Source organism: Macaca thibetana, chromosome 4 (assembly GCF_024542745.1).
Source record: "Macaca thibetana thibetana isolate TM-01 chromosome 4, ASM2454274v1, whole genome shotgun sequence".
NCBI lineage: Eukaryota > Metazoa > Chordata > Mammalia > Primates > Cercopithecidae > Macaca > Macaca thibetana.
The window spans coordinates 11115827-11135619 of NC_065581.1; the positions used below are offsets into that span (position 1 = coordinate 11115827).

Sequence of the window (19793 nt, forward strand, 5' to 3'; positions counted from 1 at the left end):
CTGAGTCTCACTCAAGGCCCTCAGTAAGTACTGTTTGGCTACCACTGTTGACTATTTAGGTTCCAGGGGCTGTGTACTAAGCAGGCAGTGAATCCTGCTAGGAGCAGGTCCTTCCATTCAAGGCAGCAGATTCCCATCTGGCCCAGGGTGTATCTGGACATGTCAGCTGGGAGCCAGGGCCCGGAATGGCAATCTCACGACTCTGCTTGGTACCCTGTTCTAGTATGGCTAAGCTGATAACCAAGTTGTAAGACCAAGTCCTCTTTACTCTCTCCTCTCCTCTCTCCTCAGACAGAGGGAAGAAGTCTCCCCCAGACCTGCGAGCTGTACTGCTTGTGGTTGAGGGGTGGTAATGCAAGCACTCCTTTGGTTGCCCCAGGTGGTGTCTCACTAGGTCGTGTGCTCCCTAAGTCCACTGGCTCCCAGCACAGCACCAGGACTTGTCCAGGAATTTTAGTCCTTGTGACTTAGACTCCTTTTCAAGTTTATTGAGGTCCCCAGAGCACTTTAGCCCAGGGTGGTAGGGCTTGCTGGAACTCAGGTTCCAGTTGCTGGGGTGGGCAATTCCCCTATGGTTAGGACTGGTCTAACTGCTCCCTATGTGGGTGCAGACTGAGTTCTGTCCTGTCTTGCTTTCTCCTGTGACAGGACAGAGTCCCATAATCACCGTGCTCTCCCTCCCCCAGGCATACAGATTCTCTTTCCATGCCATGTGACTGCTGCTGACAGAGGAGGGAGGGTAGCGTAGGCATTTCGAGACTATCTTTCCTCTTCAGTACCTCTTTTATTAATATGATGTTAAAACCAGGTACTGTGATCATTCACCTGATTTTTGATTTTTATGAAGGTGCTTGTTTGTGTGGATAGTTGTTCAGTTTGGCATTGCTACAGGGACATTGGTCACTAGAGGCTTCTGTTTGGCCATCTTGCTCTTCCTTCCTCCTCTCTAATTGTATTTTTGTACCCACTAATCAACTTCTCTTCATCCCTTCCCCACCTCAACACTTCCCGGACTCCAATAACCATCACTCTAGCTCTGTAAGATCGTTTTTAGCTGCCACGTATGAGTGAGATGATGTGATATTTGTCTTTCTGTGTCTGACTTATTTCACTTAACATAATAACCTCCAGCTCCAACCATGTTGCTGCAAATGACAGGACACATTCTTTATGGCGGAATAGTATTCTGTTGTGTATCTGTGCCACATTTTCTTTATCCATTTATCCATTGCTGGCACTTAGGTTGATTTCGTATTTTGCTATTGTGAATAGTTCTGCAATAAACATGAGCATGTATGCAAATATCTCTTGAATATACCGATTTCCTTTCTTTTGGATATATAAACCAACAGGAGCATTGTTGGATCATATGGTAAATCTATTTTTAGTTTTTTGAGGAACTTGAATGTTCTTGGTGGGTGTGTCAAATCAGTTGGCTGTTAATACATGGATTTATTTCTGGATTCTCTATTCTGTTCCATTTGTCTATGTGTCTGTTTTTATGTTAGTACCATGATGTGTTGGTTACTATAGTTTGTGGTATATTTTTAAGTCAGGTAGTGTGATTCCTCCTAGTTATTAGTATTGTCATGTCTAACATAGCAGTTGAATAGCTTATTGGCAGTTGTATCTGGCACAGTAATACCTCTTTTAGTTTATTCTTTGCTCAGTCATACTTTTCCTGTTATATATTCATTGGGGCTTTAATAATGGTTTCTTTCCTCAAAACAGATGTGTCATGTGTTGTTTTCCCATTCAAACTACCCAGCATTTTTAGTCTCATCCTTTGTTCAGACTATGAACACTCTTTGATAAACAGCCTATGGTAGAAGCATCAGATCTTACTAGTCCTAAGTATTATGATATGGAAACACCCCCCTTCCTGTCCTCCTCCTGTCTCTCCCCAGAATTACACCTCTGTAAGAACTTAGTCATTTTGCTTGGAGGACAACTTGTTGAACTTTCCTCAGTTTAGTGAATTTACTGCAGTTCTTATCTAAACTACAATTTATCTCTTTCCTTTGTACTCCCAACCTATCATTACAGTAGTCATTGTAAGAAAAACAAAACAACTGGGCGTTTGTTCTTTTTGGCTGCCCAATAGATGAACTCCATAGTTATATTAGGGGAATTCCATACCTCACAGTGTTTTGTGAGAAACAGTGTCACTACTGCACGTTTCCCCCCAGCCCTCACACAGCCTATACCCAGACAGAATTGGGAGAAAAATGCATACTGTTCAAGCTTACCTCTCTCCAGATTTGAGGATAAAAATTACAGCAGTATGGAGTTGGAGTGGTTCAGCTGGCCAGGGTGGGGAGGGGAGTGGTGAGTGGACATAGTAGCCATAACTTGCTTCTCCAAACTCTGGAATTTTTCTCATTGACACCACATTCTGGTTCTGAATTTTGACTTGAGATTGAATCCCTTACATTGGTTGCTGACAGTGATTACCAAAAAAAATTTTTTGATTCCTCTTACTAAAATTGGGAAGAGTCTGTGATCTAGCTGAATGCTCTTCTATCCCAAGCCTCTGAAAGCTACAGTGGTCCTTAGTTCCTTATCTTGTAGATTTCCATGCTGAGAGACTTACTCTTTCTTAACCATCCCAAGAGCACTATAGTACTTTATGGTGGGAACCCCAATGGTGAGGCCTTTTATCATAGTCTTTCCAGGCAAAGGATTTCCTCTCTCTTTTTTTTCTCTGTTATGCAGTGGTCATTTTGCAATACATTGCCTCAGCCTCCCGAGTAGCCTGGGACTGTTAGTAGGAATCTTTGGCATTTTATAATTGTAGCCACTGTTGGAAAATCAAGAGCATCAGTTTTTAGCAAGATTATAATTTTCTGATAGTAAATTTACCACTGTATTATCTGTTTAGCACAAAACCCTGATCAAGTGAGTTCTTTTAGCTTTTAGGTTATATTTTCGAGTCTAACCTAAGAGTTAAGAGAAGTTTTCCTTAGTATCTGTTGAAGTCAACTGACCTTGTTAATTTAGGCTAATTAATGGCATTGAGGTATTTACAAAATATAAGTCTACAGAGTATTCATGATGTACTTACCGGTTTCTTTCTTATTTATCCCAATTACCAAAGCCATGTGTGTTCATTGTGGAAAAATTTGGTAAGTACAGAGAAATATGTTTTTTTAAAAAAACAAGGTAGGTGTCCAAATTGATCTACAGATTAAATGCAGTCCCTATCAAAATTCTTGGTGCCTTTTTTTTTTTAAAAAAACTTATATCGACAAAATGATTCTAAAATTCCCGTGGAAATGACTCAGAATAGTCAAAACAGTCTTGAAAAGGAACGTTGATGGACTCAAATTTCCTAATTTTTAAACTTAATATAAAGCTACCGTAACCAACATGGTATGGGACTAGAATAATGATAGGCATATACAGGTTAATGGGATGGAATTGAGAATCCAGAAATAAACTGTAACATTTATGACCAATTGTTTTTTGACAAAGGTGCCAATATAATGTAATGGTGGAGGAAAATAATCTTCTCAACAAATGATCCTGGAACAGCTTGATTTCCGCATGCAAAAGGATGAATTTGGACCCCTTTCTTACACCAAAATTAACAAAAGTGGATTAAATACTTACATCTAAGAGCAAAACTATAAACTCTTAGAAGAACTACATAGATGTAAATCTTCATGATGTAGGATTGGTCAGTGGTTTCCTAGATACGCCATTCAAAGTACAAGCAAACAAAGGAAAAAATGATGCATTAGGCTTCCTTAAAAACTTTTGTGCTTCAAAGGACTTTTTCAAGATAGTGAAAAGCCGGCCCACAGAATGGGAGAAAATATTTGCAAATCATATACCTGATAAGCATCTAATATCTAGAATATACTAAGAACTCTTACAACTCAATAATAAAAAGCAACTAAATGTAAAAACTGGGCAAAAGAAATGAATAGATATTTCTCCAAAGTAGATAATAGATGGCTAATAAGAACATGAAAAGATACCGAACATCATTAGTCATGAGGGAAATGCAAATCAAAGCTTCATGATATACCGTCATGCCTGCTAGGAGTCCTGTAATAAAAAAGATGGACAATAAAAAGTGTTGGTGAGGATGTAGAGAAATTGGAACCTCATACATTGCAGGTGGGAATGTAAAGTGTTGTAGCTGCTTTGCAGTTTCCAAGTGTTTAAACACAGAGTTACCATATGACCCAGCAATTCCCTTCTAGATAGATACACCCAAGATAAATGAGAACATAGGTCCATGGAGAAACTTGTACACAAATATTCATTGCAGTCAAAAAGTGGCAACTTTGTTTCCTATAATAGCCAAAAGTAGAAACTTCTAAATGTCTATCAATTGATAAATCCTTAAACAGAATGTAATATGTACATAAAATGGAATATTATTCAACCATAAAAAGAAATGAAGTGCTGATGCTTACAACACAGTGGACACACGTTGGGAACATGGGCTGAGTTTGAAAAACCAGACACAGAGGCCACGTATTATATGATTCCATTAACATGACATGTTCAGAATAGGCAAATCCATAGAGACAGAAAGTAGATTAGTGGTTGCCAGGGGCTAGTAGGAGCAGGGATGGGGAGTGACTGTTAATGGGTATGAGGTTTCTGTTGGGGTTGATGAAAACATTTTGGACTTCAGTAGTGGTGATGGTTGTACAATCTTGTGGATATACTAAAAAACACTGAATTGTATACTTTAAAAGGATGAATTTTATGGTATGTGAATTACATCTCAATTTTAAAACCCAACAAAAGTTACCTCAGATTCCACTGCCTAAGGACAACCAAATTGAGCATTTTAGAAAATGCCTAATGCCAGGTACCTCAGCCCTTTTGAGACCTTCTCATTCAATTCCTCACTGTAGCTTTGTGAATCTTCTGTCAGAACTGGAACTCCTGACTCCTTCCTCAGTGTTCTTTCCACTAATTTGCTCTGCCTGTTTTACACAGAATTTTGGGTAAAGAGAGAACATGCTAATTTGGAATATCATTAAAATAATATTTTACAAAGTTGGGTGCTTTACTCAAACACACAGTTGACCAGAAAATATGTATGGTTTGGTTCAGGTAACACTCAGCACCCAAGCTTAAAGCAAAAACTTGAGAAATTGATTAAATCTCTGAAGTTTGTCTTTAGTGTCAAGCGGTTTATAGTAATTTTTTTCCAGAGGTTGTAAGAAAAAAACAAGTAAAATTAGAAACTCCCCTTACGTATCCATTTATCTTGGCCTGGATTAACACTGGGCAAGAAAAGCTGGTTTTATTTTGTTTTCACAAAATATGCTCTATGCTATGTTTCATTTCTATTCTATGCAGCCGGAGTCTTTAAAGTAGACAGCATCAAGAAAACACATGAACATGGAAAACCTTGTTAGGATGGTTAATTTAGTTTATTTTATGCTCTTAACATTTTAGAGCAACCAAGCATAGGTTCAGAGGTTTTCACCTGTGTGTTCCTTTATTGATTGTTTGTTCCTTATTAGTGAACATTTAAAAACCTTACTACTCCTTGCAAAAACAAGACTTGTTTTAGTTGGCCGGGCGCGGTGGCTCAAGCCTGTAATCCCAGCACTTTGGGAGGCCGAGACGGGCGGATCACGAGGTCAGGAGATCGAGACCATCCTGGCTAACACGGTGAAACCCCGTCTCTACTAAAAAATACAAAAAACTAGCCGGGCGCAGTGGCGGGCGCCTGTAGTCCCAGGTACTCGGGAGGCTGAGGCAGGAGAATGGCATGAACCCGGGAGGCGGAGCTTGCAGTGAGCTGAGATCCGGCCACTGCATTCCAGCCTGCGCGGCAGAGCGAGACTCCGTCTCAAAAAAAAAAAAAAAAAAAAAAAAAAAAAAAAAAAAAAAAAAAAAAAGAGAATTAGTCATACTTTCTAATGACATTGACATGAAAATATTGTATTTTTAAAATCTGTGTTTTAAACACCTTGAATCTAAGATATTGGTGCTGTGGCTTTAGTCTTTCATCATATAATTTAAGAAAACATATTTTCTTTGAAAATTATTTCCAGAAACTTATGGATAGCTTGGTCCTGAGTAGTTTTCATCATAGTGCTGTTAAGTCCTGCTATTTAAGGCCATATAGATTCTGATTGAAACAAACTTGCTTTTAGTAAATAAATAGCACCGAGATATGAAAGTCCAAGTAAATGGCAAAGTGAATTTTCTTTCCCAGAAAAATGCTCTCAAAAATTTGATTTTAATATAAGTAACACTTTTACTTAGATATCATAAACTCATTTTGATTTTACTGTAGATGGACTCAGCCCGAATTCTAGATTCTATGAGGGTAGAGACTGTTTTTGCCATTACTGTAATCCCAGAGTTTATCCTTATTCCTCATACAAAAAAATGTTTGTTATATCATTATATATTTGTAATTATGTATATTTTTATATATTATTTTGTAATATACCTCCCCATTAACTGTAACATTCTGAATTGATAACATTGTGTGTAATAACTTTTCTTAATGTTTTTGTCTTTCTCTATAGGTTGGTATTTTGTATGGCATCTTTTTTTATCAAAATTCAAGTTTCTCCGGGAACTGGTGGGAGACACAGGATCCCAAGAGGGAGATCATGAGCCTTCAGGGTCTGAAACTGAAGAAGACACTTCCTCCTCTCCACACAGAATCAGATCTGCTCGCCAAAGGAGGGCACCTGCTGATGAAGGCCACAGACCCCAGACATAGTCGTGTACTCGTGAAGGATGAAAAGGCAGTTGCCAACTTCTGTCTTTTAGTGACTTGGCTTTGAAAGTTACTAATGACTGAAGAACATTTGTATTGGATTTTATGTCCAATTTTAAAAAAGATTTACATGTAAGCCATATAAAAATAAAGGGAATTAAAACCAAATTGGACTATTTCATCTTAAAGATAATCTTTTATTTCACTAGCTTTCTACTTATACTCTTATTCCTTGGCTTTTGGGCTTATTTTCTTGCACTGCTGCAGATCTGGTAAACATTAAAGGCTTGAAAAACCATATTTTGTTAGCCCTAAAATGTACATTTTTCTTCCCACTTTAACTTGTCTGAAATTGGGATGCATCTCATTACTGTCAACCAGGTGATAGTCATGTAATTCTCCTACTGTGTGCATGTGTGAATTTACAGCTTGTCATCGTGTCATCCCTTTAACCAACATGTGTTTTGTTGGTATCAAATGCGTCAGGTTTAACTGACATTTTAAAATGTCTTCAAAAAGATTACACTATGATTCAGCATTGAAACGAAAAGTTATTGTGTATGCAGAAAAGCATGGAAACAGAGCAGCAGGGCGTACATTTGATATTAGTGAAGCAAATATTCGTCGCTGGAGAAATGATCGCAATTCCATATTTTCCTGCAAAGCAACAACAAAATGTTTTACGGGACCTAAGAAAGGTAGATACCCACAAGTAGACGAAGCTGTACTACATTTCGTCAGTGAGACACGTGCAAAAGGATTGCCTATCACACGCCAAGCAATGCAATTGAAGGCAGGCGAAATTGCCAAAACCCTGGGAATTGATGAAACAAAATTCAAAGCCACAAGAGGCTGGTGTGACCGATTCATGCGCCGAGCAGGACTGTCGTTAAGGCATCAAACATCATTTTGTCCCAAGCTCCCCACTGCCATTAAACAGAAGACAGTGTTGGAGCACTCTTTCAAGAAGTGCTGCATAACCAGTACTCTTGACAACACCGGGAGAGACGTTATGTGGAAAAACGCAGACATCAATGACTGTGGTTTGAAAAGTGATTCAGAGGAGTTGGATTCAGAATATGAAGTTATAATTATAACTTAACCAATTTATTTCACACATATTCTTTACATATGCACAAGATTGATGTGATAAAAATCTGTTTAACTCAAAGTGCTGTTTCAATAAATATAAAATAAATGTTTTCTGTGATATGAAAGCATTGTGTCATAGTTTAATGGGCAGTGTTTTTTCTTAGTGATACATATGGTGCATCTTAACAATTGGTAGTATCTTAGGTTAAATTAAAAATGGTAGCTTGTAAATTTATTTTTCTTTTTAAGATAGCAGTTATTTATTGAGGAATTTGATTGACTCATAATGTTAAACTTGTTATCCTGTGTGAAACACATTTCTGGGGCGGGGGGCGGGGGCAGGTAACTTTACCTATTCGATATTTTAGAGTAGTAACTTAGGAATCTAAGAACTATCTTCTACTTTAGGAAGAGTGGGATTAGTTACTCCCTTTGTATAGGAGGACTTTATGCTAAAGGAATGTGTTGTGGAGAAAAACACTTCTTCACAAACAGCAATTCATTGACAAGACCTCAAAGGTAATGCGTATTGAGGAAAAGAGTAGTGGGTGAAAATACCCGCTTAGCTGTAAAATGACTCTCTTGCCAGGTTTCCATGTTTGTCTTAACTGAACTCTAGACTGAGTGTTTACCAGGGAGGAGAGATGTGAATTAAACAACCTTCCTGTTTAGTGTTACCTGCTTTGTACAAGAATGAAATGCAAAGCCAACTTATTTGATTAATCCAAGTTCTTTTTATGTTTTTTTTTTAACCTTTATTAAGGACTAGTTATCACAAAATATTTAACCTCTATTTTATGGTGTGTTATTATGTTTGATACCTCATACTTCTTGCTTAGAGTTTTGTTTAACAGTTCACTGGCTCTGTCCCAATATTTGTGATGAACACTTCTTTGCTATATTGTAGCTCTAGGAGATACTAAAAGGGAATTCACAGAACATTAGTTTTATGTGTTTGCTAGGGGAAGATTTCCTAGCTGCTGAGAGCGAGGCACAGTCTTTCTGTCTTCATTTCTTTATTAGATACAATTTTCTATTTTTATGTGACTCTAGGGCATAACAAAACAGTGACTGTTTCAAGCATTAATTTTAATGCTTCCTACTAGCTAAATATCGTCTTAAAATGATTATTAGAAAAAAATATGCCCCCAAAACATTTTGGTACTGGGAGGATATTTAAATATAGATTTTTCATAGTCTAATGTTTTGAACTATGGATTCTGTTTTATGGTGGATACCTAAGGTTTAGATAATAGTTGCTGGAAAGCTTAAAGTAGCTGGTGAGCTTCCTGTTATGTCACTATTAAAGAATTGATGGCTGATGTAACTCTCCCCCCGAAATCTACAAGGGTCATGCCCAAATTAATACAGGTTAACCTTTGTAGAGGTATATATGTTGGCATTATTTATTGACATTTATGCTTTAAGCATGTCTTATTCTATGTAATTTTAAGAAATACTCTATTTAACTTGTGAAATACACCTAAAAGCATACTAGTTAGCTCTTAGCCTGTCACTTAGGGAGGGTAAAGAAACATCACTGATGCCAATATGAAGATCTATAAAATCCTTTGTTTAGAACTCTGTTCTCTTCGTGCACCTCACAACACACTTACCATGGTACATATTTCTTAATGCCACTGAGAAAGGCAAGATAGTTAACACATAATTATTTATGTGCTATAGTGTTTCTTTTCCTGTTTTAGTGCTTTTGTAGCTAAACTTGTCAGAACTGCATCACAAGTACATTTTCAGCCTCAGTGGGAGGCGGACCAGCCTGTGTTTAATTTTAGAGCTTAGAAGTGTATGAGCATTAAAAATACATGTCTTAGAATCTCGTCTAATCCCTCACAAAGGATGATGGTGGTCAGCATGCCATCTTTTGAAGATTAATTCTAAAATTGAGGACTCTGGTAGGGTGTTTTATTTCCTTCCCAATCAGCCATTCATTTCCAAATGTTTTGCCTTTGAAACTTTTTGTGAAAATTGCCTGTACCAATTGCATTGGTTGTGTTGCTCTGATTTAAATGCCAAAAATACTAAATATTTGTGTAGTGCTGTTAAATGAGGTTTTTGATATTTCTATCACTTGATGGATTTTGTGGTGATATTTTCATAGTTGAAACAAGTAGATTGCTCTGTGGTGGACAGCCACCTCACAGACATGCAGACCCATTTCTTTCAATATTAGGGTTAACACCCATTTTAATTTTATTTTGCTGAAGGTTTGGAATATATAAAGTAATGGATTCACAAAATATGATATCTTAAAACATGTTGAAAGATTTGAAAGTGGTACATTTTTACTTTTAAGAGCAACAATTTTTGAAATTAGTCAACGATGCAGTCTTTTTTAAAAGTCAGTTTTCTCAAGTAGTATGTTGTAATGTAACTGATATAACTAGATTTTGACTGGTAAACTTTAAGTGCTTTTACATTTGAGGTTGACTTTAAAAAGCCACTGAGCAGTCCTCAGAGGTTATGGACTCTCAAGCGACTAATGGAATAGTGTTCTGTTGTGAAGTCTAGAACTAAAGCACCTTGTATTGTCTGCTTCTAAAGTGTCCTATAGTTTTAAACTTAAAGTTATGGCAATTAAAGTTACATTTTTCATTTGTTGGTGTACATGTGCTACCTGTTTTACGGGGAATGTTTAACATGATCCTCCAAGTTGGTTCTATGCATAACCATTCACCAAATACTGCTGCTGCGGTTCCTTGAAGGAAATATTCTGTGCTCTGCTATGATGCATTGCCATCTTGCTGCTTGACAATAGGTTTATAAAGAATTAGAATTATGTGTTTTAATAGTACCTTTGTGTATATAACAAGATGTAAAATTAAAGATGAGGAATGTATGTAAATGATCATTCACTGTTTTTGTTTTAAAACTGGTCAGTACTATAAAGCTTCTGTGGTTTGTATGATGTTTTAACTTTCACTTTAAACTGCATAGAATAAATTAAAATGAATACAACAAAAATTGTGTGTCTCTGATTGATAAAGGATGCTAAGTATGAAGGGTGCCGTGGACATAAAAGGATTTGAAAGCAGCCATTCTTACTAATGGTCAACACTTCACCCCATTTTTCAAACTACAAATCTAGAAGAATAAGAGGATAGCAATAATATTTCTTAGTGCCATGAAAGTAAATGACTTAGGACATATATATAGCATTAAAGGACACACACACACATATATATATATATATATATAGTGTTAGAGCTACATTATTACATTTACCTTATTTAACTTTTTGTTTTCTTCCCATGCTGTATTCAACACCCTCAAGGTTGTTTTGTTAACCTGTTTGCCATAGATCATGTTTCACATTTTTGTTAGTATTAACCACCGGGAAGATTGAGGAAGCTCATCAAAGCCAAGTAAAAGATGGAGGAGTTTCTTTGAGAATGCAGTTGAGATAGAAAGCCATGAATTTCATTGGCTGGGGCAAGTTGTGACTTCTCCAGGAGTGCTCAGCTGCCAAGAATGTAGGATGGGAAGAAGTGGATTGTGCTAGGGTTGGATTTTGCAAGGCAGGTGTGTCTGAAGGGCAAGGTCATTAGAGATTGCTGGAGATTGGCCCTGGAATTTGGGCTGCGTCATGAGAGAAGTCGGATGAGTAAGGCACTGGTAAACTGGGTGAAAGGAAAGGGATAGGGATTGAAGATAAAATGAATGTGACGTGTATGATAGGAAGTTTGGGATGGAGATTAGCTGAGGTAGTTCTGAGCAATGACACCAAATACAGCCATAGAAAAGGGGAATCTGAGAAGAGTGACTCATTTTAGAGTATGATGTGAACCTGAGAATGGCCACTAATATTTTCCACATGATGGCTACAGTTAAACTATGACTTGGGGGCCATGTTAGGGACTTGGAAGACTGATCTTAAGGTCTGTTATGTCTGGTGGCTCTTAAAAGGAGGAAGGAGCTTCCTGAAAATGGAAGAGGAATGTTCTGGGGGAGCTTTGAGAATGCTCTTTGCTCATCCTGGCCCCCACTCCCTGGGCATCTCTACAAGCGCATTAGTTTATCTTGTGTAAGTACTTCAGCTGAATTGTAAGAATGATGCTGTTTACAGAGAACTTTGTGGGGGTTAGAGGAGGAAGGAGGGAAGAACAGCAAAAGCTTCACTAAGAATCTTAAAGGAGTTGGAGTTTTCCAAGGAGAGGATGAGGATTCTAGATAAAATAATGTGCACAGGCAGTGTCACGGGAAGGTGCCTTGCTTGGAGAACTATAGAGAGTTGGTCATTCCTGAAATAGAGAATGCAAGTGTCAGGGGGTGGGGATGGGGGTCCACTGTTTAGACAATAGAGATATACAGTCTAGGTTACAAAAAGACTTCGTGTGCAGTGGCAAAGGCTTTGAAGTTCATGTCATATGGTACAGAGAGTACTAAAATGTTTTAAACAGAGAGCACTGATTTTGCTTAATTAACATACGTTGAGTAGTCAACTAATCTTCAGGCACCTGCACTAGTTGCTCGTGCTCACTGCGAGGAGGAGGACTGGTTAGAGGCACAATGGAAACAGGATGTCTTAACTGGTCCAACCAAGAAAACAAAACTAATGGCAGACGAAAGGAGCAATGACCATGGGAAATCTGAGGATACGAAAAATCAATAGGACTTGAGATTAGATTGTGAAGGAGAAGCAGAAATGAAGGATGATTTCAACATTTAGCAATTGATAACATGAAGGGATACATACAGGAAGAGAAGTAGGTTTGGGATTGGGTATAGGGAGATGGAAGATAGGAGTCCAGTTTTGGGCATACCATATTTGAATTTGAGGTGCTTATAGGATATTAAGTAGACAGAAATAACCAGTTGTACAAATAGTATGAGGGACATGGATTGAAAATACAGACTCAGTGTTATCACTATGTGTATGCATTTGAAGCTGTACGCAAAAATAGGATTCCCCAGGGCAGGGAGTGGAACAAGAAGAGACCCAAGGTGACACTGCTATGGTGTGAATGTTTTTGTTCCCTCCAAAAATTCATGTGTTGGAAACAATGCAATAGGGTTGGGAGGTGGGGCCTAATGGGAGGTTTTCAGGTCATGAGGGCTCTGACCTCGTGAATGGGTTAATGTCACCATAAAAAGGGATGGGCTCCTTTTTTTATTTTTTAATTTTTTTTATTTTTTGAGGTGGAGTCTCACTCTGTCTCCCAGGCTGGAGTGCAGTGGCATGATCTTGGCTCACTGCAACCTCTGCCTCCCAGGTTCAAGTGATTTCTCCTGCCTCAGCCTCCCGAGCAACTGGGATTACAGGTGCCCTCCACCATGCCCAGCTAATTTTTGTATTTTTAGTAGAGACAGGGTTTCACCATGTTGGCCAGGCTGGTCTCGAACTCTTGACCTCAGGTGATCCACAGGTGTGGGCTCTCTTTTCTTCCATATGAGGACACAATGTTCCTCCTTTCCGGGGGATATAGCAAGGAGATGCCATCTTGGAACCAGAGACAAACCTGCCAGCACCTTGATCTTGGACTTCTCAGCCTCCAGAACTGTGAGAAATAAATTTCTGTCCTTTATAAATTACCCAGTCTCAGGTATTCTGTTATAGCAGCACAAAAAGAACTAAGGCTGTTACGGTGCAGATATTTGTCCCCGCTAAACCTGATGTTGAAATTTGATTCCCAGTCTTGGTGGTGGGGCCTAGCAGGAAGTGTTTGGATCACAGGGGGAAGATCCCTCATGAAAGGCTTGGTGACATTCTCTCAGTAGTGAGTGAGTTCTTGCTCTGTAAGTTCCCAAGAGAGCTGGTTGTTAAATAAAGCCTGGCAACTCCTCCCCAACCCCTGCTTCCTCTTTGCCATGCAATCCTGCGCATGCAGACTCCGCTTCAACTTCTGCCATGAATGGAAGCAGCCTGAATGCCTCACCAGATGTCCAGTCTTCCAGCCAGTCGAGTCACAAGCCAAATAAACCTTTTCTTTCTTTCTTTTTTTTTTTTTTTAAAAAAAAGAGGCCAGGGACAGTGGCTCATGCCTGTAATCCCAGCACTTTGGGAGGCCAAGGCAGACAGATCACAAGGTCAAGAGATGGAGACCATCCTGGCCAACATGGTGAAACCCCATCTCCACTAAAAATACAAAAATCAGCTGGGCGTGGTGGTGCACACCTGTAGTCCCAGCTACTCGGGGGGCTGAGGCAGGAGAATCGCTTGAACCCGGGAGGCGGAGGTTGCAGTGAGCTGAAACTGTGCCACTGCTCTCCAGTCTGGCAACAAAGCGAGACTCCGTCTCAAAAAAAAAAAAAAAAAAAAAAAGAAAGAAAGAAATTACCCAGTCTCAGGTATTCCTTTATAGCAATGCAAAACAGCAATGCAAAAAAAATTCAGGCCTCTAAAGAACATTGGTATTTCTCAAAGAGGTTGGTAGAAATTTCTTAAAGAGACTGGTGAAAGAAGAAGTTCAGTAAGGACTCTGAGAAGGACCAGTAAGAGAAGTGGAATATGCATGAAGGTTAGTAAGGTGCTAGAAGCAAAATAAAGAAAAAACGTGAAGAGCAAGTGTTCAACTGACATACATCATAGAATGATGTTGCTTGGATCTGACTTTTGAAGAAATTGTGCCAACAGGAGTCCATTGTAGTAGTTTATGCAAAAAGATGACACGAATCTGCAAGGCTGGTGGTAGTGGGGACAAATTGAAGAGATAGTGATGGGAGTCAATTTGACAGGTTTTGAGGATTGGTTAGATACAGGAAGTGAGAGACAAGGATGAGTCAATGGTGGATCACTGCTGGACACTGGGGTGGAATGTATTTTAGGGGACAGTTTGGGCATAAGCCCAGGTGCGCGTAAGTCCTGTGGAAATGGCCAATCCGGATCTTAGGATCTCAGTCAGAAGAACTGAGATCCCATCCAAATGCTGTAACTTAAAGTTGGAAATTTATTTAACCTCCCTGTTTCCTGGTCTGCTAAATGGGAATGATAATATCTATCTCATAGGATTAATTTTTAAAACACCCATCAAGCATATTAATATATAGTAAGCAATCAGTAACTTCATTGTCCCCCCCTTCTCCTTATTCATCTTTGTAAGTGTAGAAACCTCCTTCTCCTTCTCCTTCTCCTTCTTCTTCTCCTTCTCCTCCTCCTCCTCTTCTTTCTTCTTTCTTCTTGTTCTTCTTTTTTTTTTTTTGAGACAGTCTTGCTCTGTCACCCAGGCTGAAATGTGGTGGCGTAATCTCAGCTGACTGCAACCTCTGCCTCCTGGGTTCAAGCGATTCTCCTGCCTCAGCCTCCCAAATAGCTGGGACTACAGACGTGTACCACCACACCCAGCTAATATTTGTATTTTTAGTAGAGATGGGGTTTCACCATGTTGGTCAGGCTGATCTTGAACTTTTCACATCAAGCGATCTGCCTGCCTCGGCCTCGTAAAGTGGTGCGATTACAGACATGAGCCACCGTACGTGGCCTAGAAACCTTCTTAATGACAACTTGGTCTGGGAGTTACTCATTTCGTCGAAAAATCCAACTGAATCGTGCTACACTATTTCTAGGTAAGGCCAAGTCTTCTTTCACTGAATATAGATTCATTAGAGTTGCATCTCATTTTCTTTGCAAGTCAGACATAATTCTGTGATTTATAGTCTTGTTCTCTTAAAATGTGAACAAGAACAGAAGCTTGCAAATATTTAACTATATTTATCCATGGTACTATTTTATATGACTATTAATATAGTATAATTTTACTACATTTTGTAGTGTATACAGTCTGTATATTTTATAATTGATAACTGTGAAGGATATGTGTAGTTTACAGTTGTCTCACTTGTAACTAGATGGACAGGATTTTTAGCATCTTATTTTTATCGGGTTTTCCCGAAGCAGTTAACTATGTTATAGTAACAGCAACCCTCTTTTCACATTATTTCATTGTTATATTTAATTAAAGTATGTAAATATACTATCAGAGACCACCGGAATAAACAGGTTTGGGAACAATTTTGGCTAAACAAAGAAGTGATTTGGCGAGAATAGAAATATGTGAGCATACAAAATACGAATCTTCTGTCCTTGACGGCACCGCACTCTGGCAGGGACTGGGCATCTTGTTTTACAGAGCAAATAGACTGGAATCCACTTACCCCTGTCCATACCTATTCCCGGCCTCCGCTTTCCACTTACCCCTGTCCGTATCTATTCCCCGCCTCCGCTTTCCTCCTGCTGCCTTAGAGGACAGACCCTCCTGCCTGCCTGAAACAAATCCTTTCTGTCCTTCAGATCCAATCTCCTCCTACCTTTTCAGCAAACTGACACTATCCATGATTTATTCTAATATATTCAGTCACATCCTGTCAACTGGGTCATTTCCTCAAACATTTAAATACATTCAATAAACATATTCCATCTGGAAAGAATGGGGGCGGGGGAGGCCTGCTTCTTTTCATCCTCTAAGCTGCCAGCCACTGTTCTCTCTCCACTTGACACCAGATCCCCCTAAGTTGTTGTTGTTGTTGTTTTTTAGAGACAAGGTCTGTTGCCCAGGCTGGAGTGTGGTGGTGTGATCATGGCTCACCGCAGCCTCAATCTCCCAGGCTCAAGCGATTCTCCCACCTCAGCCTCTCAAGTAGCTGGAACTACAGGTGTACCACCATGCCCAGCTAATTTGTTAACCTTATTGTACAGATAGAGTCTCGCCATGTTGCCCAGGCTGGTCTCGAACTCCTGGCCTCAAGCGATCCTCCCGTCTCGGCCTCCCAAAGCACTGAGATTGCAGGTGAGTGCCACTGTACCTGGCTCCCCTAAGTAGTTATCTCCGTGACTTTGCTGACATAAAATCTGAAGGACATTCTCCAGCCCTCATCTTTGACCTCCGGCAGTGTTTGTTGTGGTTGCTCATCCCTTGCTTGAAACATTCTTTTCCTTGGCTTTTATGACACTAAATTGTCCTGATTCTACTGATTTTATTCCTATCTGTCTGGTCATACTTTCATCTCACTTATAGGTGTATCTTGCAAATAAATGTCAGAGTTACTCAGGGCTAAATTCTAGCCCTTTTTTTCTTACTCTGTGCTGTCTCCTCAGGCAATTTTATCTGTGACTTCAACTACCATCTCTTCACCAGTGGGACACATATTTCTGTCTCTCTCTCTCTCTCTCTTTTTTTTTTTTTTGAGATGGATATCGCTCTGTCACCCAGGCTGGAGTGTAGTGGAGCAATCTCGGCTCACTGCAATCTCCACCTCCTGGGTTCAACCGATTCTCCTGCCTCAGCCTCCCCAGTAGCTGGGATTATAGGCATGTGTCACCACACCTGGCTAATTTTTGTATTTTTAGTAGAGACGGGGTTTCACCATGTTGACCAGGCTTGTCTTGAAATCCTGACCTCAGGTGATCTACCTGCCTCGGCCTCCCAAAGTGCTGGGATTACAGGTGGGAGCCACTGTGTCTGGCCCCATATTTCTATCTCTTGAGCCAGCTGCCTTCTCAGTCAGTTAAACACTGGTTAAACTCAGAATCTGCAAGGTCAAGCTAATGACCTTCTCCAAACCTGGTGTTCCTCCAGTGTCCCTATCCAGTGGCTTAAGCTGGCAGCCTGGGTATCATTCTTGATACTCTCTGGTGTCCTATATCCAACACATCAACAGGTCTTGTTGATTTTTCTTCGGAAGTAGCTCTTGAAACCATATACTTTCTTCCATTTTCTTATTACTGTCTATAGGCCAGGTAATGTAGTGGTCATAAAATTAGACATAAATTGTGGTCTGTGAAATTAGACTTCTGTGTGCCTCATTTTTCATGTGTAAAATGGGTATTAATAGTAGTACCTAGCTCATAGGGCTTTTGTAAGGATTAAATGAGTCAATATACAAAGCATTTAGAAGTGTGCCCAGCATATATCGGTTATTCCCTACCATGATAATGCTTACTTGGGCCACTACAGTAGTGGCTGTTTCAAATCACTACAGCCCATCTTTAGTATTTTCTCTTATCTGTTACTGGGAATGAGCTTTTCACAACCCAAATTTGTCTTCCTGCTTACAACATGTGAATAGGTTCCCATCGCTCCTAGAAAAAAGGTAGAAAAGCTTCAACGTGCCAGTGACATGCTGCACGGCTGCATCTGCAGTCTCCTCAGCATCGTCTCATCCTCTTACTCTATATGCTTGTGGCCACATGAGTCATCTTTCAGTTGCGCAAACATGCCGTCCTCACTCAGACATCCCCACCCTACTCACTGGATCCTTCCACTGGCCGTGCCCCTCACTCACACACTTGCCTTCTCTCTCCTTATCTTCCAGTCCTTCTTTAAATTTCAGCTCACAAATCACGTTCTCAGGGAAGCGTTCTGTGAACACAGTCCCCTTTCCAGACAAACTCTCACAGAGAAGGCTTCCTTTCCTTCAGTGGCCTGATCCCAGACGAGAATTGAACATTGGTTGGTGGATTTTTTTTTAATTAAGTGTCACCATTCCCACTATGTTGAATTAGTTAAACAATATTTTAATATAAAGTAGAACTTATATCAAAATAACATTTTAGCCTACAGTCTTTTTATTGGAATCTGAGAGTTTAAAATATTATAAAAGATGCCTTATTCCTGCCTAATGAGCATCTCCTGAAAGTGGCGATTTTCTTTAATCAGCAAACACGAAAGTGTATGTTAATGAGATGCATCTTTTTCAAGCCCCTAATCCTGCAACTTCTGTGTCCATTTCACTCCTTCATCTCTTCTGCAAAGGTCAAAGGATCCCGCCCGGTGCTGCCAGAAGAGCAGCTTGCAACCACCAGGTGGCGACAGTTTTCAAGAGTTGGCAGGTGAGGACGCCTTCTGTTCAGGTCTGGTCAGGGGTGCGCTCCTTTAAAAGGGTGTCGCTGGATGGAAGTTTGTTTGGTCGTTATATGGCACCCTGTTTTATGTCATAGGCATTTTACCTAGCGTTTTTTAGCTAAAGCAGCTGGGGCAAGCATAGAAGCTGTTGATCAAACTGGAGCACTTGAGAGTGAATGGGAGGAGAGTGGATTATCCATCACTGGGCCAGGACAATAGATACAAAACAGGATTGTGCCAGCCACACTGGGGCATCTTTTTTCTCCCTCTAAAGCCAAGTCAGGTGACAATATTTACAGTCTCTCTGACACCTACTAATGAAGGCTTGAAGTTGGAGAGAAAAGGAGCGCTCCCAAATAACATTTGAATTTTATCTCCCTGTGTACGACTCCAGAAAGTAAATCATTTCAGAAAATGAGTAAGGAGAGGATGACTGGTCCAAAGGTTCACATATTTATTTGTTGGAGTCAGAGAAACTCTACCTTTGGTGAAATGTCTTGAAAATAATAAAGCTTTTTTAAAAATTTTGTTTTGAGACGGAGTCTCGTTCTGTGCCCAGGCTGGAGTACAGTGGTGTGATCTGGGCTCGCTGCAAGCTCCACCTCCCAGGTTCAAGTGATTCTCCTGCCCCAGCCTCCGGAGTAGCTGCAACTACAGACGTGAGCCACCACTCCTGGCTGATTTTTGTATTTTTAGTAGAGATGAGGTTTCACCATATTGGCCAGGCTGGTCTCGAACTCCTGACCTCAGGTGATCCACCTACCTCGGCCTTGCAAAGTGCTGGGATTACAGGTGTGAGTCACTGTGCCCAGCCTAAAATAGTAAAGCTTTGTGTTGAAGTACCTTTCATTTGCAAAATCCTTTCCATATACTGCCTTCATTGAACTTCACAGCTTTGTGAGGGATAAGGAAGGAAGGAAAAGTATTATCCTTACTTTACACGGAAAGAAATTGAAATGCACTTTCTCGGCCATGGATGTGGTAAGTGCAAACCCCGGGCTTCTGCCTTGTCGCTTAGAGAAGGGGAAATACTTAAAGCATTCAAATCACTGTATGTCATTCAAACAAAGGAAAACGAATGCATATTCAAATGCAAGCACAAGATGAAGCCCTAATTTATACGAACATACCTGGCTGGATAAACGCATGGAGAGAGTTTTGGTGTAGCACTGGCTTTCTCTCACTCCATATGG

At 39.9% G+C, this 19793-nt stretch overlaps 1 protein-coding gene across 1 annotated transcript in view; it reads left to right on the forward strand.

The window, feature by feature from the left end:
- The window catches only part of SMIM13 (small integral membrane protein 13), a 44154-nt gene extending 33368 nt beyond the window's left edge, over window positions 1–10786 (forward strand). Inside the window, exon 2 of the mRNA XM_050789617.1 lies at window positions 6516–10786. Within this exon, the coding sequence (XP_050645574.1) occupies window positions 6516–6715 (200 nt within the window). The 3' untranslated portion in view covers window positions 6716–10786. The remainder of the gene's footprint in view (window positions 1–6515) is intronic.
- Window positions 10787–19793: the final 9007 nt, after the last annotated feature.